General features: G+C 41.3%; 1 protein-coding gene across 1 annotated transcript in view; it reads right to left on the minus strand.

The window, feature by feature from the left end:
• The window catches only part of LOC124594924 (carbonic anhydrase 1-like), a 71954-nt gene that overhangs the window by 8389 nt on the left and 37615 nt on the right, over positions 1-25950 (minus strand). Inside the window, exons 4-7 of the mRNA XM_047133416.1 lie at positions 23270-23440; positions 21737-21875; positions 15068-15173; positions 2560-2790 (exon numbers count right to left, since the gene is read on the minus strand). Of these exons, the coding sequence (XP_046989372.1) occupies positions 2560-2790; positions 15068-15173; positions 21737-21875; positions 23270-23440 (647 nt within the window). The remainder of the gene's footprint in view (positions 1-2559; positions 2791-15067; positions 15174-21736; positions 21876-23269; positions 23441-25950) is intronic.

The raw sequence follows: 25950 nt of genomic DNA on the forward strand, positions 1-25950 counted from the left end.
TTCACCGATTGTATGACTTTTCTGAAGAGACCTATTCGGCTGCAATACAGTACTACACCATAATATAAAAAATGATGTTTTATGGGCCAGGATCTCCTTATCCACCTTCTTCTGTCCTGGGGACAGCGACCAGTCCCACATGACACATTTCGGAGACCATCCCGGAACTATCTGAAGCGTGCTCGTCTCCCTCCACTGTCACCGCGATGGAAGGTTCCATGACACTTTTGATGTAAACAACATCAACGATTGTCGCTTTCACGGCGTTTGGTGTGAGCGGGGCTGAACGTTGTTATTTATCCCTTGCTAGAGTGGTGATTACCTGTTTGAATACTTTTGACAAGCCTGGAAACTGCTGGGTTATGAGGTAGCACAAGTGGAAGTTAGCAACCTTGTATCTACAGCGGGCCTGATGAAACACTGTTTCTGGAAAACTCGATGTCAACAACATGGGCCCATCGCTTAAATGAAGACTCCACCCTGAAACTTCAGTTTTTTTCAAAGCAATTTTAATGGCTATTTCACTTCTTTGGAGTGTTTACTCTTACATCCCAAAATTGCTTGGCTTTATTGGAATTGCATGTACGTCTAAGAAATATTTGAAATATGAACTGTGCGAAAGGGCCATGCCACAATGGCAGCTATAAAGTGGCCAAGACAGTACCTGTCTATCAGAGGCTTGCGTCTGATGCACTACTGGCAAGATGGACTGCTGGCAAGACACAAAATCGAAATGCAAGTTTGTACAGTGTCATCTTGGGTCTTAAAACTGTTTCGCAGTTCAATATGCACTTTATCACTTCCCTGAAGAAGATCTCCTTATCTAAAGATCGACCGAACAAGCAGTCCTCAATATGCTGCATGTAGAAGAAAGGATACAAGAAAAAGTCTACCTTGGTCTTGGAATTACAACAAGAAGAAGCCTTACGTGAGAAGGAAGGGAAAACGTGTGGTGCTGGTGAATTGTAATTGGTATGAAGTGTCTTGAAAGCAGGGTATAAGATGAACATCAACAAAAGCAAAACGAGGATAATGGAATGTAGTCGAATTAAGTCGGGTGATGCTGAGGGAATTAGATTACGAAATGAGACACTTAAAGTAGTAAAGCAGTTTTGCTATTTGGGGAGCAAAATAACTGATGATGGTCGAAGTAGAGAGGATATAAAATGTAGACTGGCAATGGCAAGGAAAGCGTTTCTGAGGAAGAAAAATTTGTTAACATCGAGAACAGATTTAAATGTCAGGAAGTCGTTTCTGAAAGTATTTGTATGGAGTGAAGCCTTGTATGGAAGTGAAACGTGGACGATAAATAGTTTAGACAAGAAGAGAATAGAAGCTTTCGAAATGTGGTGCTACACAAGAATGCTGAAGATTAGATGGGTAGATCACATAACTAATGAGGAGGTATTGAATAGAATTGGGGAGAAGAGGAGCTTGTGGCACAACTTGACTAGAAGAAGGGATCGGTTGGTACGACATGTTCCGAGACATCGAGGGATCGCCAATTTAGTATTGGAGGACAGCGTTGAGGGTAAAAATCCTAGAGGGAGACAAAGAGATGAATACACTATGCAGATTCAGAAGGATGTAGGCTGCAGTAGGTACTGGGAGATGAAGAAGCTTGCACAGGATAGAGGAGCATGGAGAGCTGCATCAAACCAGTCTCAGGACTGAAGACCACAACAACAACAACATGTGTCTTCTACTAGCATTCATGTTTTAGTAAAATTTAGAATCCGTTGTCCCATAAGTTTGTTTTTCTACGTTCAGTGCCAACTTTTTAAACATAAATATTAACCAATCTCAACGATATTTTTGTAGGAAGTGGTCTTGAGGTATTTGTATGCTTCTATGCATTAGTATTAGCGACAGTGTAGTTTGTCAATTTCATTGTCACATTTACGTACTGATAATTAAAGAAAATTTAAGTTTGAAATTTAGGAAAAATGCTGAATTTTTTCTCGTAAGATGAATGCATAGAATTGCTGAACAATGTGTGGTGAATATACCTAAAGAAACTAAAATGTAAAAATTGAAGACTGAATACGTAAATTTGACTTTCAAACAAACCATTAAAAGTCACATTAAAAATTGGGAACTAAAAAACCAATGAAGCCTGGACTACTAAGCTTGGGAATTGCTACATCTTTATATGATGTACACTATTTTAAACAGCGGTTCAAACTGGCAAAGTAGAAGGAAAGTTAAATTATTGGGTAGAGTCTCTCCTTAAGATGTCTCCTGGTTTTGTGCGTGCCGAGCCAGAGGTGCAGTTTTTGGGATGGAGTCACAGTCGGAAGGACCCTCAAAACGAGCGTTCAGATCTCTGTTGTCTGTTCATCCGTATCAATTGGCGCTTCTCGGTTCGCTGGTTACTGGCACAATGAGACCAGCGACTGCAGAAGCAGATCACATCTCCATTGTGTTAACTACCTTGTTATGTCGCTCGATTCCGCGTGTAATAATGTACAGTGTACGGCGAAATCTGATAGCGGAGCAGCAACAAAAACCAGACAGGTCTCATTTGAATCAGTAATGCTAGAGCGCTGAATAACACACCTGCGATTCGGAGACGCCATTCAGAGGGGGATAGACGAACCACATGACGGTCTCTGTGCAGGGCGGAGTGGTGAAGCTGCCGTTGTAATAGTAGTAGTCGTCGACGGGGTAGCCGGAGAAGATCTCGTCGTAGGTGAGTTCCTCGTCTGGCTCTGTGGTCTGTCCAGGATTCACAACTTTGGGCAGGGCTCGCACGATTGGAATCAGCGACGGGTTGTCTTCATCTTGTAGCTGCAACAACGTAGCACACAATGCAATATGTACAGGGAATACTGATTTTCCTGTTCTTGCTCGTGTAACAACGTGATACTTAAGTTACGTACACAAATCTCTGGTCAGACTGATTTTCGTCTTCCTGTCCCTGTAACAAAATGGCACAAGAATAAAGCACAATATTCTTCACTAATGCGGTCATGGTGTCCGTTTCTGTGTCACTACATTAGGTATTTCGAATCCGTCTTTGCAGTTACTAAAAATGCGTATACGTTCTATGAAAAAGAAAAAAAAGGACAGTACCAAGAAGGAATTATCCGAATGGGATCAAATTCGGTGAATGTGTTGTAGTTGTAAAGACAAACAAATTATTACAGCTTCAGAAAAATTCGACGATTTATTCAAGAGAATGAGCTCCACAAACTGAGCAAGTCGATAACGCTTTAGGCCACCTCGGACTCATATGAAAGTAATTATTCGGCTTGGAATTGCTTGACAGAGTGGTTGGATTTCCTCCTGAGGGATATCGAACCAAATTCAGTTCAATTGGCGTGTTAGATCGTCGAAACCCCGAGATGGCTAGACGTCCCTACCCATAACGCTACAGACGTTCTGAACTGGGGAGAGATACGGCGACTTTGTTAGCCAAAGTTTGGAATCACAAACACAAGCAGCAGAACGCTCCTGGTGTTCAGGGAGGGGTGGGGTGGTGGGCGGGGGTTGGGGTGGGAGGGGGGGGGGATGTTATCCAGCTGAAATGTAAGCCCAGGGTAACTTGCCATGAATGGCAACAAAACAAGGCGTAGAATATTTTGTCGACGAACCTCTGTGCTGTAAGGGTGCCGCTGATGACAAACAGAGGGGTCCTGCTATGAAAAGAAGAGGCGCCCCAGACCAACCATCCTGGTTGTCGGACCATATGGCGAGTGACAATCACAATGGTATCCTACGGCAGTCCAGGTCGTCTCCAGACCTGTAATCTCATTGACCGGAGCATAAGTGTCTTCGGTCATGAGTCTCACTCCGAATTGAGCACCGCTGACCAGAGAAGCCGTATCTTGGACGACCTGGACAGCGGCGGGATAACAATGTGACGTCACCCACCATCCGGCCCGACCACCAGAGGTAATGGTCTGGGGTCCCATTCCATGTCTGGTTGTAAGCCGCGGCACCCTTACATCACAGCGGTGATTCGACTATCTCACACAGTCTGTTTTATTGCCCTTCACGGCAAGACACCGTGGTCTTACATTTCAGCAATGCGACACCCGCCCGCACACGGCGAGTATTTCTGCTACTTGTCTTTGTGCTTACTGAACTGTACGTTGGCCAACAAGGTAGCCGGATCTCTTTCCAATTGAGAAGGTTAGGAGTATTATGGGCTGGGCCCTCCAATCAGCTCAGGATTTTTACAATCCAGCTAGCTAACTGTGCAGAATTTGGCCCAATATTTCTCAGGGGGACATCGAGCAACTCCGTCAATCAGTGGCAAGCGGAATAATTGCTCGCATTAGGACCAGAAGTTGGCCAACACGTTATTGACTTGCTCAGTTTGTTAAGCTCTTTCTCTTAAATAAATCATCCTATTTTGTCTGTATTTTATCTAGCCAAAAGCTGTTTCTAAATGTACGGAAAGTTGCGTGTTATATTTATATATTTGCCAGCTTTCATAAGACAGTTTATTTCGTATCGATTATCTGCTAGCAACCTTTACTTAAGCCGCCAGCACACCATAGCGGAGAAACGAGGAAACTCTTCCCGAATTGAAGACACCCATTTGCATGGACGAATATGAGTACTGAGGTATTATTTAAAGGGTATGACAGACAGCGAAAGGGAAAGCACTAAACAAAATGAAAGGCTGTTTACTTAACAATCCCCGCTGAGTCTGTCTTAAATGAATGAAAATTGCCAGTTTTCTGTATTATATCTCCATCGAAACACGGGGAGCAGTTTGTATATACTGAAGAATGTAGGGCTCATTCTTACAAATAGGGGCGAAAATGCATCAAATTACCGAATCAAGATAGTTGCATGAAACTTCCGAAGTCTCAGACAGTGAGATTATTGTATCATTCATTAAGTTTTTCAGCTTCGGTTAAGGTTTCATATTTCGTGGCACTCACAACATGTCTGTCTTTTGAGCTTATTTTTCAGGCTTCAATTAATTTTTGTATGACATAATTTTATCTACCTTCCTTTCCACAATTTTATCGTATTTTCCTTCGAATTATTTGTACCTCAGTGATTGGAATCTCCAACATGACTTGAGCTAGCGACTTCATTTTCACACTTTTTCCTAACAGTAGGCTCCCAGAGTCCTTATGAATGTCAAGTGCAGGAAGCATTGCCCTGCAAATGTCGCCTTCAATGTGGTAGAGCTACACTAGCGCTAGTGAGTCGTATAGTTACTTTTAGTACGTCTGAGCTTTGGCCCTTAACTCTGAGCCCACTGATCGACTTTTGCTACATTAATACATCTGCTGCCTAAGTCAAGAGGGTATGCAGGCGACCAAAACGGTGGGCATGCTTCGCAAGTTTCTAAGTAGAAAAAAGCTATCGCTTCTCTGTTCGTACCTGTAGGAGAGAACAACTTTATGACGTTGCGGTGTGAAATCGTGTGCTATTGAAAGTGGTTGCATTTACAGGTTCTGAGGAAGAGGAAGAGAGAGAGAGAGAAAGCTACATGTATGTGCAAGCAGCAATGGATTGTGCGTGTGAGATATTTTATTGAACGCAACGATTCTGGATAAAGGGCAACACTTTTGCTTAACCGAATGCGGGGTGAGCCAAGTCGGCTTCTAAAGATTTGTCCAGCTCAATTACTGAATTTGTGGCAGAGTGGCTCTCGCGAATGCGATTCAGTGCGGCATTTCCGTTCTGTTTGTGAACTGCAAGTATTTCGCGATCGGGTTCTGGAAGGGTTTTTCATTCGCCAAGCAGATTCTGCGTCTTACATGATTTTCAAATGTACGTTGCTCAACTGTTCTTCACTTGGCTGTGACTGGACGCAGTACGTGTGTCATCTAAAATTAATCAGTGCAGTCTGTGTAAAACTTCGGTAGTTCTAAGGCATAATAATAATCACAAGATTAATGAAATGTTTTACCTTTATTCCAAATTCATACCATTCTTCTTCTTCTTCTTCTTCTTCTTCTTCGCGGATGGATCACTTAGGACCACGCGTAATCAACATTTGTTGGCCTTTCTTTTCGCCCAGTATTCCTTCATATACAACGAATGGGCTAGCTTTCGTTGCGTAGACCACGTATGTCGGTTAGTTTTTCTCTCTTCTTCCTCAAAACCCTGATTTAATTTCTATCATGTGGATTTGGAGACCCTAATTCTCTAAGGTATTTTTCCGTCTGTTTGTACCAGTTCGGTCTTGTAGTTTTGTTCTTTAAAAAATGTATGGATTTTGTGCCTTAACCTGTTTGAGTCCATTCTTTCTAAATGCCCCCTGAATTGGATTCTTCTCATGCGCATTGTGTCTGTTATTTTGGAGATATTTTTATATATTTCTGCATTGGGTTTTGGATAATGCACACCATCTTTAGTTCTTGGTCCTAGGATTTTCCTCATTTTACGTTCTTTCACTTCTAATTCCTCTTTTAGTGTTCTGTGTTGAAGGTTTAGTGCCTTAGATGCGTAGAGAGCATCGGGTTTAATTACTGTTGTGTAGTGTCGTATTTTGTAGTTCCACGAGAGACTCTTTTAGTTGTAAATGTTTTTTGTTAATTGAAACGCCGTCTCCATTTTCTGGACTCTTGATCTGACAGATTTCTTTTCATTACAATTTTCTTCAATCCATTCACCTAAATATTTAAATTTTTTTGCTCGAGAGATGTAGTTATTACCAATTTTTAGATCAGAAGGTGCATCTTTGATGTCAGTCATAAACTTTGTTTTTTCAAATGAAATTTGTAATCCTATTTTTTCTGCCTGCTCTTGTAATAATTCTAGCTGTTTCTGTGCATATGTAATGTCTTGTGCGATCAGTGTCATGTCATCAGGAAATGCTAAACAGTCTAATTCTATGCCCTTGCGCCTTGGTCCCAGTCTGTGTGCTGGTGCACCTGCTTTTCTCCATTCTCTAACAACTTTTTCTAGAGCACAATTGAAGAGCACTGGGGACAGTGCATCCCCTTGTCGTACTCCTGTGTCTATTTCAAATTCTGTGCTCAATTCTCCCATAAATTTTACTTTGTATTTGGTCTCCGTGAGTGTTTATTTTATGATGTTTGTTGTCTTTTGATCTACTCCAAATACTGCTAATACTTCAAAAAGGGATTCTCGGTCTACAGTGTCATATGCTTTTTTAAAGTCGACAAACGTGATGGTATAACTTTTGTTTGAAGTACTCTGCGAATATTTCATTGAGTTTTTCAAGTTAAGGATTTGTTCTACGCATGATCGACCTTTTCTGAATTCACCTTGGTATTCGCCTAGTTCTGAATCCAGTTGAGGTTCTGCTCGGTTCATAAATTCACTTTAATTAAATAATAGTTCCGTAGTGTAATACATGTGTACAGCGATAAGGCCTTGCAAAAATGCATTATCTAGAAGTAACTTAACTGAATACTTGTTCCTTTTTTCCTTTTTTTCTTTTTTTGGGATAAATTTTTCAGTCATCAGTTGCTGAAAATTACAGTCATGAATAAGACGATCCATATTTGTAGTAACTAATACTCAGAGGTAAGCCACTCTTTGCATTAATAAGTTACTTTCAGATCACGGAAGCTAAATTCTCCTCGAGTACTTCGAGAACGCAGCTGCTCCACAACCTGATTAAGTGTTTTGTGATACTGTGGTGTTGTGTGGCTCACCACGACGTAGTATAACCACTTTATGCACTGAAGCGACGAAGACACTGGTATAGCCATCCGTATTCAAATACAAAGGTATGCAAATAGGTCGAATAAGGCGCTGCTGTCGGCAACGCCTACATAAGACAACAAGTGCCTGGCACACTTGTTCGATCGGTTACTGCTGCTACAATGGCGGGTTATCAAAATTTAAATGAGTTTTAAAGTGGTGTTATAGTAGCCGCGCGAGCGATGGGACACAGCATCTCCGAGGCAGCGATAAGTGGGGATTTTCCCGTACGACCATTTCACGAGTGTACCGTGAATATCAGGAATCAGCGAAAATATCAGATCTCCGACATCGGTGCTGCTGGAAAAACATCCTGCATGAATGGGACCAACGACGACCGAAGAGAATCGTTCAACGTGACAGAAGTGCAATCCTTCAGCAAATTGCTGCAGATTTCAGGATTTCAGTTCTGGGACATCACCAAGTGTCAGCGTGCTAACATTCAATGAAACATCATTGATATGGGCTTCCGGAGCTGAAGGCCGACTCATGTACCCTTGATGACAGCCCGACACAAAGCTTTGCGCCTTGCCTGGGCTCGTCAACGTCGACATTGGACTGATGATGACTGGAAACATGTTGCCTAGTCGGAAGAGTTCCGTTTCAAATTGTATCGAGCGAGTGGATGTATTCAGGTATGGAGACAACCTCACGAATCCATGGACTCTGCATGTCGGTAAGGGATTGTTCAAGCTGGTGGAGGCTCCGTAATGGTGTGGGGCGTGTGCAGTTGGAGCGATATGGGACTCCTGATACGTCTAGATACGACTCTGGCAGGTGACACGTACATAAGTATCCTGTCCTGTCACCTGCATCCATTCCTGTCCATTGTGCATTCCGACGAACTTGGCAGTTCTAGCAGGATAATGCGACACCCCACACGTCCAGAATAGCTACAGAGTGGCTCCAGGAACCCTCTTTTGAGTTTAAACACTTCCGCTGGCCACCAAACACCACCGACATGGAAATTATTGAGGATATCTGTGATGTTTCTTTAAAGTAAGTACCGCCATTAGACTTGTTTATTTACAGTGTTACATTTACACAATCATGATTTCGGCTTCAAAGTGCCATTATCAAGTTTTTTCTGAAAGCAGGTTAGACAATAACAGTGAAATACAAACAAGTGATATAACCGTATAACAATCGATATTTGTAATGCGGATGGATATCCCTACTTTTATATTACGTTAAATTTAAATGTGCTGTTTAACATGAAATCTTTTGATTCTTTTATTTGCTTAAATGCTTTTATGTACATGACATGTTTCATACGCCTGTATTATTTGTGCGTATTCCTAAGTACTGTTTCAACACATGTAACAGGATTTACATGCCTGATGATAAGTACATCATAAATATCGCTTCCAACCTCACTGGTTAATTAATGAGTGAGTCGAATAAGTAATTGCATTGTATTGTATTAATTCTGAATTGAGGCAAAATTACACAACTTAGAGTTGGCCAAGTGTTAATTTCACATATAAAGCTGTATATTTACCTACTAAAATGTACTTTAAACAACGTCAGTGACTAGCTGGACTTCTATCTTTATGATGCAGCGAATATTATCGAGAGATTTGTTACTGTTTATGTTTATGAGCAGGCAACTTCATTGTATACTAAGATAAACAGGTACTGCAAAGATGTAACAACTACCAAAGAAAATAAATTGCTCCTAACCTTTCCCATCCAACCGGACACCGACTCCAAAGACTAAAAAAGGTTACGTGCTTGTAACAGGAATTTCTTTGACCAAGACAATTTGACACTTAGCCAACTGTCAAGATGGTGCACACAGTAATGAAACAAAGCAGTAGGCTCTGCCAGAAATATCGACTCTTAGACAATGATTCTAATAGTGTATTTAAATACGACAGCATGCCATCCCAGGCAGTTTATAATACTTGTAAGGAAGCATTACAAATATGGATTGTTATACGGCTATATCACGTGTTATGTACTTCACTGTTATTGTCTAACCTGCTTTCAGAAAACATTTGATAATGGCACTTTGAAGCCGAAATCATGACTGTGTAAGTGTAAATGTAACACTGTAAATAAACAACAGTCTAATGGCGGTACTGACTTTAAAGAAATATATTATGACTGTGGCCTGGCATTATGAAAAAATTATTAAATATCTGTGATGCCTTGCAACGTGCTTTTCAGAAGAAATCTCCGCCCCCGCATACTCTTACGGATTTATGGACAGCCTTGTAGGTATCATGGTGTCAGTTCCCTCCAGCGGGGTACCTACACGATATTAGGCAGGTGTACCAGTTTCTTTGGCTCTTCAGTGTATATGAATGTACAAGTTTTGCTCTATGTCGTACTAATTAGAAGAAAACTAAATCTTCAACTTGTTATCAGTAATTCAGATGTTAACCAGTGGCAATATTAAATTACTTCACATGTCAAACATAAGTCAACTTTGATATCTCTGAAGACCCCGAACTGAGGGTAGTCAGACTGCATTATGCCGGGTGGTGATAATTAAAGTCGAGCTACTTACGGAGGTCCAGCGTCAGCTGGAACTATCGTATGGCAGACACTTGGTAGATGTTGCAACGCCTTAATGAGGAACCGATTTACGCTGGAAAACAAATTGGTTCCAATTGTGGCGACAAGGTATAAGTCTGACACTGTACACTGTTGGTATGACGGTATGACATCCACGCTGTCATTTGACAGCCGTAACGTGAGCGAACAGTATGGCTATAGAGAAGAGAGACCATTCGCTGTTGATAGATCAGTTTTAATTGAACGGCGGCAATTACAGTGCAGCAATGAGGGAGTATCGTTGACTAATAGGTATAAGTAGAGGCCTGATGTCATTAAGAAGATGATAATGATGTTCAAAAATACGGGTGAGCTTGATGAGGCACCTTGGCTTAAATTCAAAGAAATAGCATCGGCAGCAATTGAGAGATTTATACCAAATAAATTAACAAACGACGGAGCTGACCCTCCTTGGTAAAAAAACGGGTTAGAACACTGTTGCAGAAACAACGAAACAAACATGCCAAATTTAAACAGACGCAAAATCCCCAAGATTGACGATCTTTTACAGAAGCTCGAAATTTAGAGCGGACTTCAATGCGAGATGCCTATAACAATTTCCACAACGAAACGTTGTCTCGAAACCTGGCAAAAAATCCAAAGAAATTTAAGTCGTATGTGAAGTATATTAGCGGCAAGAAACAATCAATGCCTTCTCTGCTCGGTAGCAATAGAGATACTATCGAAGACAGTCCTGCCAAAGTTACTAAACACAGTCTTTCGAAATGCCTTCACAAAAGAAGACGAAGTAGATACTCCAGAATTCGAATCGAGAACAGCTGCCAACGTGAGTAACGTAGAAGTAAATATCCTCGGAGTAGTGAAGCAACTTAAATTACTTAATAAAAAGAAGTCTTCTGGTCTAGACTGTATACCAATTAGGTTCCTTTCGGAGTATGCTGATTTATTAGCTGCATACTTAACAATCATATATAACCGTTCGCTCGACGATAGATCCGTACCCAAAGACTGGAAAGTTGCACAGGTCACACCACTATTCAGGAAGAGTAGTATGAGTAATCCACTAAATTACAGGCCCATATCATTAACGTCGATTTGTAGCAGGATTTTAGAACTTATATTGTGTTCGAACATTATGAATTACCTCGAAGAAAACTATCTACTGACACACAGTCAACATGGATTTAGAAAACGTCGTTCCTGTGAAACACAACTAGCTCTTTACTCGCATGAAGTGTTGAGTGCTATTGACAAGGGATTTCAGATCGATTCCGTATTTCTGGATTTCGGGAAGGCTTATGACACTGTACCACACAACCGGGTCGTAGTGAAATTGCGTGCTTATGGAATATCGTCTCAGTAATTTGACTGGATTTGTGATTTCCTGTCAGAGAGGTCAAAATTCTTAGTAATTGACGGAAAGTCATCGAGTAAAACAGAAGTGATTTCTGGCGTTCCCCAAGGTAGTGTTATAGGCCCTTTGCTGTTCCTTATCTATATAAACGAGTTGGGAGACTATCTGAGCAGCCGTATTCAGTTGTTTGCAAATGACGCTGTCGTTTATTGACTAATAAGGTTATCAGAAGATCAAAACAAACTGCAAAACGATTTAGAAAAAAATAGCTGAATTATTATGGTGCGAAAAGTGGCAGTTGCCCCTGAATAACGAAAAGTGTGAGGTCATCCACATGAGCGCTAAAAGGAACTCGTTAAACTTCGGTTACACGATAAATCAGTCTAACCTAAAAGCCGTAAATTCAACTAAATAGCTAGGTATTACAATTACGAACAACTTAAATTGGAAGGAACACGCGGAAAATGTTGTGGGGAAGGCTAACCAAAGACTGCGTTTTATTGGCAGGACACTTAGAAAATGTAACAGATCTACAAAGGAGACTGCCTACACTACGCTTGTCCGTCCTCTTTTAGAATACTGCTGCGCGGTGTGTGATCCTTACCAGATAGGTCTGACGGAGTATATCGAAAAAGTTCAAAGAAAGGCAGCACGTTTTGTGTTATCCAGATATATGGGAGAGAGTGTCACATAAATGATACAAGATTTGGGCTCGAAATCGTTAAAAGAAAGGCGTTTTTCGTTGCGACGGAATCTTCTCACGAAATTCCAATCACCAACTTTCTCCTCCGAATGCGAAAATATTTTGTTGAGACGACCTGCATAGGGAGGAACGATCACCACGATAAAATAAGGGAAATCAGAGCTCGTACGGAAAGATATAAGTGTTCATTCTTTCCGAGTGCTATACGAGATTGGAATAATAGAGAATTGTGAAGGTGGTTCGATGAACTCTCTGCCAGGCGCTTAAATGTGATTTGCAGAGTATTCATGTAGAGTAGAAGAGAAAAGCGTTATCCTGGTGGAAATTATTGACGAGATTGCTGTTACTGTAACTCACCATGCAGCATGTGCTAGTATTCATGCAATGTCACGGGAATTGTTCATCCCATGGTCAATATTACGGAAAGTTGTTTGGTCTGTTTCATATTGTACCCACACAAGATCCAGACACCGTAGAGACTGAAACCGCATGACACGCAGTAACGTTCTAAATTTTTTCTTCGGTTTCAGGCACGGATCGAAGTCGATTACGGTGCCGAGCAATATCCTATGAAGTGACGAGGAACATTTTACACTGCAGTGAGTACACAGAACTGCAGAATTTGGGGCACTGTTAAACCATATGCTGTGCAAGAAGAGTTATTGGTCTCGCCATATGTGATTATGCGGGGTGGATTCACAAGCACATTTATACTCGGTCCGTTCGTCTTTGAAGGGACGTCTGCTTATCGACACTTCTTTGCACAATACGTGATTCCTTCTTTGGAAAAGCACAACTGTGTGAGAACCACTGTTTTCGAGTAAGATAGAGCAAAACCTCGTCCATTAAAAGTTCTACTTAATGCAGCCTTCCACAAACTTGCAATCTCCAAATGTTTTCCACATACATGGCCTGCAAGATGATTTGATCTGAATCTACGTGATATTTGGCTCTGGGGATATGTAAACGAACGCTTTTACCAGCGACACTTTCGGTCTCTACGTCATCTATAGGCCAGTATGTAGGAACATGTTGCTCACATTCCACCGAAACTGCTTCGAGCAGCTGTTGATCAGTTTCACAGATGCACAATCTCGTCAACGTCTCTGGTGCTCATAATAAACAATCTGTGTAAGCGGCCGTTTATAACAGAATCAACATTATGCCTTTCTCATTTATTTTATCTTTTCTGCGTACGTCCAGTACCTAATCCGTTACATGTGGATTTTTTTTTTTTTTTCCTGTGTAGATCAGTTCCGTATCAACGCATTAACGCATTAGAACATCTACCAAGTTTCGCTCTAATTACAGCTCATACTGGACCTCAGTGAGCAGTTGCACTTTATTTATAACCACCAGGTACTAATTAACAGACTGACAGTTGCTCAACTATATGACATAAAATCGTCATAACTTCTGAAAGGTTCCCGTTTGAACGTTCAAACTGCACCGTTGACCGTTTGGCATAATGGGAATTAGTATGCGCTTGCGCACGCACGTTGTTGATGTCGGCCATTTTCATTTGGATGGGATCGCCAATAAGCAGAATTGGCGCTTTTGGGGGACTGACAACACGAATTTCGCGATCGGGAAATCTCTTCACTCTCAACGTATAACTGTGTGGTGTGCAGCATCTAGTCACGTGATAATCAGTGCATTATTCCTTCATGGCACGGTGTTTACCGAACGGTACCTGAAAGGTTTTGTAAGATCATTTCATCCCCATTATCCAAAGTGACCCTGATTTCGACAATATGTGGTTCATGCAAGACGGAGCTCTATTCCATTGAAGCAGGAGAGTGTTTGATGTCCTGGAGGAGCACTTTGGGAACCGCATTCTGGCTCTGGGGTACTCAGAGTCCACTGGAATGGGCCTCGATCGGCCACCATGTTCTCCAGATCGGAACACATGCGAGTCCTTTTTCTGGGGCTGTATTGAAGGCAAGGTGTACAGAAATAAACCCAAAACCATTACTGAGCTGAAAACAGCCGTTCGGGAGGACATCGACAGCATCGATGTTCCAGCACTTCAGCAGAATTTTACTACCAGTCTTCGCCACATCATCGCCAATGATGGCAGGCCTGTCGAATATGTTATAACCTAAATCCGAATATCCGTAGCGACGTTTAGGTGTTGAATAGAATGTGTGCTCGCCGTAGTTTGTAACTAATTTTAGGTTTTTGTTTTCATATAATTCAATAAATGTCACCCTGTATGTGGGCCTTCCTAATTTTCACACGAGAAATCTTGTATGGGACGTAATAACTGCTGGGTGTTGCAGTATAGACTACAACAGGATAAAACAAATGCTTTAGGTGTGTGTTTTCCATTTTAACTCATCTCTTAGGATAAATCGTAGGATTAGAACTGCCTCATGTCGTACTATATTTCTTCAGAATCCAAACTGATCTTCTGGCATATGTTACAGTCTTCCGATGTAAATTCGTCTTAGTAATTTACAACCATAAGTTGTTAATCTGATAATCTTCTGAGAATCACACTTGCCTACTTTAGTACTGGGAATTTTACATTCTTCTTGGTGACTATGGGTATTTTACTGGTCTCATGGGAATGCCTTTTCGTGCCAGGAGGGACAGCTATGTCATCGTTGGTTCTACAAATGATCTTAATAATTCTAAGGGAATGTTATCGACTCTCTGTGGATTGTTTCGATTTAGGTCTTTTAGTGATCTGTCAAATTCCTCTCCCAGTATCACATCGTTCACCCATTCCATAACTTGCCATAAAGTTTCTCTCCTTCTGTGTATCCCTTCCACTTTTAAGTCTCCCATTCCGACTCAGTACTGGTTGGAATGTGAACTGTTGAAGCCATACTCACAGGGTACAGCTGGGAAATCCTCAAGACCCCGCCTGGGTACTTGGACGCTTCCTCGTAGCTTGAGTATTCCTCGGAGAACAATGCCCACTGAGCTTCCAGTGGATACCTGAAACAATTAGAAATTAGAGATCAGCTGCATCTACGTTCACTGTCACACTCAAACACAAAAAGTGAAAAACTATGGAACATGTGGACGTGGATCTATGCACAGCGTCAGGGTTACACACACACACACACACACACACACACACACACTCACACACACACACATATACATACAATCGCACACCACACAAAAAAGTCTAACAAAATTTCGTTCAATGAGTATTTTTGGTAGAAAAGATATTTGTATACGTCAAAGAAAGGCTGCCAACGCTGTAATTACATGTGCACATTACTGTGAAGCTGTGCTCCACACCTGATGCGTTTCGTTGAATTTTGCGTTGGAATGCTGGAATTTTAAATTTTGATTTCACATCTAGTTGCATTTTTCTTTTAATTTCGTAACCTTGGCTGGGAGTGACAAGGTATCTGTATTCTTAGGTGATATACACCAGTTGCAGCAGTTCTTGCGCAAAGCATGTCATTATTTGAGACCAACAGTGACATGACAGAACAATCGTTTCATTATTCCGTTTTTAGAAACGGCTGTTAAATGTTACACATCATAATTAGCAGAAACTTACTTACTACCGTAATGTGCAGCTGTGGTATTATGGCCGGCCGCGGTGGTCTCATGGTTCTAGGCGCTCAGTCCGGAACCGCGCGACTGCTACGGTCGCAGGTTCGAATCCTGCCTCGGTCATGGATGTGTGTGATGTCCTTAGGTTAGTTAGGTTTAAGTAGTTCTAAGTTCTAGGGGACTGATGACCACAGATGTTAAGTCCCATAGTGCTCAGAGCCATTTGAACCATTTGTGGTATTATGATGGACTCCTGACACAGAATGTCTCATTAAACAAACTGACGACCTGAGATGTTAGTAACTCATAGCAAAACTGATTGTATGAGTTCGCAAAAACATAAGTGAAGAAGCTTCATATTTATTTTCGTGATACGGGATCCTCTTTTCACTAGATGTCAATGCATCCTAAAACATTATAGTACTGCATTGAAAAAAAAGAAAAGAAAACTATACCTACTGCTGTATTACCACAGAGAAGAAAATTTCGTGTATTAACTGTATGGCCAATGCCATAATTTCACAAACCTGATTTTGGTATCTCGAACCTTTTAGGAGATACAGTAGACGTTATGAATATCGCACTCTCATTGTATCATTAGCGCACACAATTGCACTACATAAAATCATTTTTATTGACTTTAGAGATGCATGTAGATCTCCTCCCTACTTTAAAGAAAAATTTCGTAAACAGCAACGTATAATCTAATGTCCACCAAGCACAGAATCTTAGACACTCCTATTTTTCACTGAAAACTTCTAGCATTTTGCGCATTGTGTTGGTTACATGCGAAATATAACAATAACTATGACCAATATGCACTCAGCATTACTCTGACATGTAAAGGTACATGTAACGAAAATATATTTTTTTATTGTGTAGTTTCTGTAAAATCGTTTGAGGCCTCGTGCCTCGATTTTGACAGAGCAACGTGCCGTCGACCGCTGACGTGACGTCGACTCTCGCAAATAATTTCTCGCGCCTTCCAGTTTGCACGCAGGTACTGTCACTGTGCTGTGCCAGTAGATAAAAAGGGAATCTTGTTGGCGGAGGCTCAAGCCGCCTGTCGCTGGCTTCTGTTCCGCAGATAAGTTTTTTTCTTCGTGTGCACACCCTGAGCGAACAAGCTTCCAATACGCATGTTCTGTAAAGAGACGGGGACGTCCAACATGTTGACACCTAATCGTGATTTAACGTCCTTCAGTCATACTCCATAAATGTGCTCAGTAACACTGGGTAACAGTCGACAGCTTCGATCCATGTGCTGGGCCATAATCATCTGCCCTTTATCACCCTGATCTAACGATAAACGTGATTCGTCGAGTTAGATGACACGTCTCCATTGATCCACCATCCAGTCTCGATGGTCCTGCTCATTGCAGTCGTAACTGATGATATCCTTAGCTCAAAGGAAACATGCAGATATCGTCTGCTACGGAACCCCACGTTCTATATAATATGTGCTGAGCGATGTGCTCCGAAATATTTGTGCCTCCTATATCCACGATCTTAGATAAGGAGTGGATGTCCAACATCTTGACGTCCACTAGTGACTTCATCTTCCTTCACAGCGTTGCTGCCTCTCGATCACGGGGTCCCGGGTTCGATTCCCGCCCGGAATGGGAATTGTCTCCGCCCATGGACTCGGTGTTTGTGTTGTCCTCATCATTTCATCACCATTAATGAAAGCGGCGAGATTGGACTGAGTAAAGACTGGGAATTTGTAGAGGCGCTGATAGCCGCGCAGTTGAGCGCCCCACAAACCAATCATCATCATCTTTCTTCAGATACTTTCCATAGATGCTCATAACAACAGCACGCCAACAGCCGATCACCTCCACTCCTTCCGACATGTTCGTTCCCAGGCGCTGAGCCGTTATAATCTCGCCTGTGTCAAAGTCGCTGATGCCAGTGCATATCCCCGCTTGCGGACTGTATCGCCGCTAGAATGATTTCCGATACGTCTCTGGTTCACTTCTATTTTTTTCTTACACCATCACTTGCCTGCTGTGCTAAGAGTCAGGTTTCAATCTCGATGTAGCTAGTGTTCGTATTGTTTAGGCTTATCAGTGCATTGTACGATTCTTCTTGGGAAACTACACATTGTATCCCATTTCGTTAGGACTGTGTAACTGCTCTTTTAATTGAGAACGAATAACGTCAGGCTTATTCCCACATAGGGGATAGGTGATCGATAATATCGGTAATAATTAATAGCACTGAAAAAGTTTTTAATTAAATTATCGATATATAATCTCACATCAGAATAACGTCCGCAGCAAAGTAGATCCTCAGGGAAATCAAAGAGAGTTCAGCATGGATACTTCTACTACATAAACTATGCGCGGGTATTGTTAATTCTCTAGTTTTCTGGGCTCTGAGTAAGTCTAGGTAGCTGCGACGTGCGATACAGCTGGTATTTCCGTGTGATATTCCACGGAAGGGATCAGGGAACTTCTGTTAAACTGCAAGAAACGTGACTATAGTTAATTTATACGGGACAGACTTATGATGAAACTTATACTGAGGTCTACAAAGATCTTTGCGGTAAGGTCAAGGACTAAGAATATCCGAGGAATTGTGTGCGCGAGAGAAAGCAGTGCTCTGTATTAAACACAATTACATATTGGGACATAATTGGATCTGTGGACTATATGAAGGGACGCTAAATTGAATATAAGAACGGAATTGGACACTTAGCTTTGTGAAGGTAAAAGCGTACGAAGTTTGAATAACTATATCGAAGTATAGTAATGGACCACAGTCCTTGCTATAACATCTTTGAGTGACGAAGGATAAAAATCACGGACATTTTAGTTGCCATAATTGCTGAGAGTAATTGTAGGATCAACTCTCCTTTTCTCAATATACAAAACGCATTCATTCATGATCATTTAATTTTTATTAAATGTTGTTAATAAAAAAATTAAAGTGATTTACACAGTAGCGTACGTATTAGTCAACGATAATCAAAGGCAAGCTGCAAACTGTATCTCTCGATGACGGAAGGTTAGATTATGAAACATTACGAAGTGTAAATTTTTACTTAAAAGCTATTTAACTTTTCATTTCCATTCGGACAGAAACAGTGCGGATAAGTAGTAACGTCGGAAATAGGAAGCTTAAATTATAACTAACATCCAAAGACGTTATTAATTATCTTGTCTTCGGTAACGCAGCAACTGCGCAAAAAGTCAACATTAATTATTATTATGAAAATCCGAAGTTTAGTCGCCGTTACAGTGAAGACGTTTGTGGCTGCTCCATCTGATGTTTAGATATAATTAAAATTCGGGCATTTACAGTAGATAAAAACATCAATATCTAACGTTAGAGAAGTCGACGACAGCAGATCGGCGAAGGGCGGCTAGAAGTGCTTGTGTGAAATTCCAAAATGCAATACTATTTCGTGGCGTCAATTTCCTTGAACTTTCAACAACAGCCGTGTAGGACGTCAAAGAATATGGAAATATGTATCGACTCTTCTCGGAAAATAACTGTGGAGCAGAGAGGTAACAAGTATTTTAAGTGCTCTGTCGTCTGCAGACGAGAATTCATCGAATTCGACCCAAAAATCGAGAGGCAGTTTCCAGGTCGCTACTCCATGACAACGTCCCAGCCCCGACACCGAAGACTGTGAGCGAATTTTTGGCCAGTAAATCGATAGCAGTGCTGCATCATCACAGTCCTGGGTCGCCGTATTGGTCAGTTTTGACCCCAGATGACTCCTGGTTGATCCCGAGTTGAAATTGGCAATTAAAGGACACAATTGCGACGCAACTCAGGACATTCAAGAAAATTTTACTGCGGTACTAAATGCTATTCCGATAAAGGACTACAACGTCTGTTTGAAAACGCTTTTAAAATGATTGTAGCTGTGTGCTGATTCAGGGGGAGACTGTTTCGAATAAATACAGTGATTTTGTGAACATAATCCATGATTTTTATTTTTCATAGCCATAGTCCTAACGAAACTGGGACACTATGTTAGTAACGTATGTTTGATTTGTCAATTATAAACATTAAAATAGGTTGCAGTATTTGTAAGCAATAAAAATAAATTAATTAGATAAATGCAGTTTCAGAAATGTAGGTAATGTACGCAATAATTGTTTTTATCTGTACAAAACTGATACCTCTTTAGGCCCCATTAATTAATGGTTGCTATAATTCAGTGTTTTAAGACCTTACTCTGAAGTATTTGAACCGAAACAATTGACAATAATATAATCATTCTATTAATATCACTCCCACGATCATTCCCTTCGCCGTTAGGTGTTACTTTGTGTGAAGCAGACCCACTACTCTGAAATATTAGTGCCTTTGCTTACTAGACAGTCTGTGGCCAATGAGTTTCATGCCGCATCCATCAGCCAGCCAGCAGTGACCGCTTGAATCGATCGGTGTTTCAGCAGTGGCTCTGCATCTCGATCCCCAGTCCTTGCGGTCCCGACCAGAGCCTTGGGCCATTTTGCAGCAGACACTTCTCTGTATCAGATGCGGCTTAGCAGAAGCGTGTTCAGCAGAAAGGCTTGACGTTCTGCGAAACTCGTTCCGGGTTTGACTGGCCAACCAGATTCTTCTTCCCCCAATGGAATTATTTGATAGCAAGTACTGATTTTAGACTGCCAGTATGTAACCTGCTATGGCCTGTGTCCTATCATGTCATAAAACTTCATCTACATCTACATCTACATTTATACTCCGCAAGCCACCCAACGGTGTGTGCCGGAGGGCACTTTACGTGCCACTGTCATTACCTCCCTTTTCTGTTCCAGTCGCGTATGGTTCGCGGGAAGAACGACTGTCTGAAAGACTCCGTGCGCGCTCGAATCTCTCTAATTTTACATTCGTGATCTCCTCGGGAGGTATAAGTAGGGGGAAGCAATATATTCGATACCGCGATGCAGAGCGCCTCTCTTACAGAGTCTGCCACTTGAGTTTGCTAAACATCTCCGTAACGCTATCACGGTTACCAAATAACCCTCTGACGAAACGCGCCGCTCTTCTTTGGCTCTTCTCGATCTCCTCCGTCAACCCGATCTGGTACGGATCCCGCACTGATGAGCAATACTCAAATATAGATCGAATGAGTGTTTCGTAAGCCACCTCCTTTGTTGATGGACTACATTTTCTAAGGACTCTCCCAATGAATCTCAACCTGGTACCCGCCTTACCAACAATTAATTTTATATGATCATTCCACTTCAAATGGTTCCGCACGCATACTCCCAGATATTTTACAGAAGTAACTGATACCAGTGTTTGTTCCGTTATCACATAATCATACAATAAAGGATCCTTCTTTCTATGTATTCGCAATACATTTGTCTATGTTAAGGGTCAATTGCCACTCCCTGCACCAAGTGCCTATCCGCTGCAGATCTTCCTGCATTTCGCTACAATTTTCTAATGCTGCAACTTCTCTGTATACTACAGCATCATCCGCGAAAAGCCGCATGGAACTTCCGACACTATCTACTAGGTCATTTATATATATTGTGAAAATCAATGGTCCCATAACACTACCCTGTGGCACGCAAAGGTTACTTTAACGTCTGTAGACGTCTCTCCATTGATAACAACATGCTGAGTTCTGTTTGCTAAAAACTCTTCAATCCAGTCACACAGCTGGTCTGATATTCCGTAGGCTCTTACTTTGTTTATCAGGCGAAAGTGCGGAACCGTATCGAACGCCTTCCGGAAGTCAAGGAAAATAGCATCTACCTGGGAGCCTTGTAGTCCTAGAAGGACTTTTAGTCCTTAGATTGGGTACGCTACTGCTGGTTGTCTCCGTGACCTGTAGACAAAAGCAGAGGTCCAACTACATAGGCGCTCAGGATGGCTAGCTTGCTGCGTCAGCTACTGTCGAGATGTGCCCCTCCTGCCTTTTGGTCCGCCCACGTATCGTGGACACGCCAGAACCAACTCCAGTGTCACTCGACTATTAGCTACAACAGCAGAAGAGAATATGGTCAAAGGCTCACTTCACCCCGTTGAAGCTGTGGTCGCTGCCCTTGGAGTCGTCTGATCCCCAGCAGAACTGCAAGTTGTGCAGATAGTAGCGAGAGTGTAGGGGACCTCCCTCCAGGTACAGGTAGTCGGCGTCCAACAGCTCCACCGTCACTGTGGACAAGAGGCAGGGTGTAGGCAGGTCTGTGTGGAGTACTGGGTTTAACGAATGAAAATGAGTTTGTAAATTAAGAACTACTTGAAACTTCCTTGCAGATTAAAACTGTGTGCCGGACCGAGACTCGAACTCGGAACCTTTGCCTTTCGCGGCCAAGTGCTCTTCCAACTGAGCTACCCAAGCACGACTCACGGCCCGTCCTCACAGATTTACTTCCGCCAATACCTCGTCTCCTACCTTCCAAACTTCACAGAAGCTCTCGTGCGATCTTTGCAGAACTAGCACTCCTGGAAGAAAGGATCTTCAGGAGACATGGCTTAGCCACAGCCTTGGGGATGTTTCTAGAATGAAATTTTCACTCTGCAGCGGAGTGTGCGCTGATAGTTCGGAAGATAGGAGTCGACGTACTGGCGCAATTAAAGTTGTGAGGACGGGGCGTGAGTCGTGCTTGGGTAGCTCAGCTGGAAGAGCACTTGCCCGCGAAAGGCAAAGGTCCCGAGTTCGAGTCTCGCTCCGGCACACAGTTTTAATCTGCCAGGAAGTTTCATATCAGCGCACACTCCGCTGTAGAGTGAAAATTTCAGTCTAAGAATTACTTGCTACCATCAACGAAATATTATATTTAAAAGCATATAAACCTTGCCAAAGTTCAGTAACATCACAGTAACGCTGTATTTTTAGTTTCTGCGGTGTGTTATTCGTAAAGGAAAAGTAAATTTGGTTATGTGACTGCACAGTTACTATTCAATTGAAAGTGGTGCTCTTTGTTACCTGGAAGTCGGAGCGTGAGAAGTAATCATGAACAGAAGTTATGATTACTTATTAATGCCAGTGGATTTAGTCAAGGAGAAACCACTTTCACAACGGAAAAAGCCACAGAGAACAGCACGAATGTATTCATCTCGAGGAGTCATGATTATTTCTTAATGCCAGTGGATTTATTTAAGGATAAAGCACTGTCAGTCACGATGGATAAGGCCACAGAGAATACCAGGAATATAGTAAAGTTGTCAAGTGACTGGTGTGCAAATTATATAAGAAAGCAAATGATGTGGGTGGCAAGCAGATTCTAGTACAAGAAACGAAGTTTTTGCTGTAAACATTAAACTGACAACGTGAATTTCTCACGAGACAGCAATTTATGCAGTATTATGAACAAGAACAAGAGTATTTCGAATGGAATGAGGAGCAAACGATATAACGAAATGCACACATCGTAATTATAGCAAAGCTTGTTTTACGACCGGTGCTATCGCTGTAAAAACTTCATTTTTACTGAACAATAAAGCCCCTGACCGTCACTTAATACAGACACAAATTTACAGTATCATTCTCGCAATATGCATTGTCCAATGTTCAACGTCTGGGGAAAATTCCCCGCTCTATTCACCTGTGTAGTTGTCGTTGCTGAGGCTGAAGTGGAACGGAATGCTGCGGTCTTGGTAGAAGGGCCCGTTGACGTTGGACAGGTCTTCCGTAATGGCGTTTTTGCACTCGACGTCTATGGGGCTCTGCTTGTCGCCGTTACACGCTGGCGAGCACTCTCCCCACTCTTTTTCTTCTGTGGACACAGACACAAATAGCTAAAGACAACGCAGGTTCGAGAAAACACTCCCCGTGTCACGATCCTCTTGTCCTGTGACTCCACAAGAGGGGGAGCTTCTTGTATACGTGTATGTTCAAAACTGAAAGTCAGTTGGTTAAATTGGTTTCTTAGATCATACATTATCAATTAATCAGTACTAACATTCACTTAAGAATTATACAGGTAATGTGTTGAACCCTGGAACAATTTTTAACTTGTACGCAGCCCTGTTATATAACTTCAGTATATTTTCTTGTTCCATTTTTAAAACATAGCATTCACATTTTGTGCTTAACACGCCTTTTATGAAATTACAAAAATTACTTCGGAAAGTTAAGTTTTTCCATTTGTGAATGAATGTTGCAAGGCAGAACACAATCATATAGGCTACCTAGGAACAAATATTTTACTGAAATTTAAAAGTGTTGCAATTCAGTAAATCTTGTCAATACTGTACTGAATAGTCTAACTGTTGAATTATTATTCTGCTACGCACGTGTAAACTCTAAATGGAATCAAATTAGGTACAAGTGTTATCGAAACCTAGTGACAGATTAAACAGATTTTGATATAGAAGCTACTAGAAACTAACACAAATTTCCGATTTCAGAACGTGTAAAGTTCTTGCCACATTGAAGAAACTCAGTTCAGTTGCAAATTGCACATGCTCCATGACAGAACACCTCCTACCGTTACAAGACACGAAATTTAGCTTAACCATCCCCAAGTCATATAACGAGACTCAAAAGTAAGGATGATTCACAGAGATATGCAAATACTTTAATATTTTATTCTAGAAATAAAACTAAAGAAAAAAGTTCATGTAAACATAGGTCCACAAATATTTAATTACGGTGGTATGGCTAATAAAAGATTTTGCCTAAAATGTAACAACTTCGCTACTATGAAGCCATCGCAAAACTCTAAAAGGTTAAAGTAAAGCACAATTTCTATTTGTTTTGTTGTTATTGATCTGGTGAATCTAATAAAACAGGTCCTAGCTGTGTATCTGCAGTAGTTTTCCAGAACATCCAGAGAAGCAAAGATTATTGTACAAGTAAATTTGTTTACTTTCCATTAAGAACGTATAAACGATACGTCATTGTTGGCAACTGTCAGTGACTTTTTTCAGTAGTTTCAGTCATCAGTAAATAAAATATATTTGTATAACCGCCGATTAGTATTTAACAAGTTTCACATCTCCAAGCCAAGGGCAGGATCTCCCACATGTAAATGATGCACTTTTTGTTTATGTTAAGGACACAGATTATTATACTTCAGTGTACGCCATACCTTAGATCGTGAAATGCGTAATCATTGAGAGATTCGTCGTGTACTGGTACCCAGGCTAAGTTGAACAGCATCCACAATATCCTCATTATCGTCTTCACGTATCGAGCGCTCGTACTGATTATGAACGGTAGGGAGAGAACCTGTCTCGCGTAACATTTGAAATACTGCGCTAATGGTTCGTGCATTCGGACTCCAAGTTGGATAACGTACGCGATATTCGTTAACTGCAGCCGTAGCTTTACCATCACATTTGCCATAAATAAACGCCATATTGTCGTATTCCTCTGTCGTAAATTTGAAAGGCATCCATATTTCATAAATAATCTACAAACTGCAACAGTTACTATGTAGTTTCACTTAAATACACTGTTGTTACAGAAAACTAACTCGTTTCAAGATTGGGAAACGACTGAAACAACACAGTAATGGTTGCCAACAGTGACATAAACGTTTCTAAATTCTTAATGGAAAGTAAACAAATTAACTTGTATAATAATCTTCGCTTCTCTGGATGTTCCGGAAAACTACTGCAGATACACATCTGGGACCTGTTTTATTGGATTCACAGACCACTAACAACAAAATAAATGGAAATCGTGCTTTACTTTAACCAAGTACAACTTTGCGATGGCTTCATATTAGCAAAGTTGCTAAATTTCAGGCAAAATCTTTTTTAGCAGTAACTCCGTAACTAAACATTTGCAGACCTAAGTTTATATGAACTTTTTCTTCAGTTTTACTTGTAGAATAACATATTAAAATATTTGCATATCTTCGTGAACCACCCTGTGTATACCATAAATTTCTGCATCTGAAGAATTAACCATACCTCCCAAATAGGTGTAAGACACGACCCAGCACATAAATGTGTTGAAGGCAAAATATCTACAAATGCTGTTCAGAATATTACCTCATATCTCACAACAACAAAAACTGTAGAAAATAGCAGAAACTTCCTATCGCGGTCTCAAGTGCGCATTCTTTCATGTGCTGTAACCGGTCAATGGGTTTTAAAGATCGACTAGGAAACATCATGTATTCCTAGGTACACTAACCTCGATGTACGACACTCCCCACTTCAGGTAAACATGATTTCTTCCTGACACATTTCCTCTGTTATAAAATCTTGATGCAGTTTGTGACACTACGTAGCCAATAGGGTAGGGTACTAAAAAACAACGTGTCACAGGACT

Source organism: Schistocerca americana, chromosome 2 (assembly GCF_021461395.2).
Source record: "Schistocerca americana isolate TAMUIC-IGC-003095 chromosome 2, iqSchAmer2.1, whole genome shotgun sequence".
NCBI classification, from domain to species: domain Eukaryota; kingdom Metazoa; phylum Arthropoda; class Insecta; order Orthoptera; family Acrididae; genus Schistocerca; species Schistocerca americana.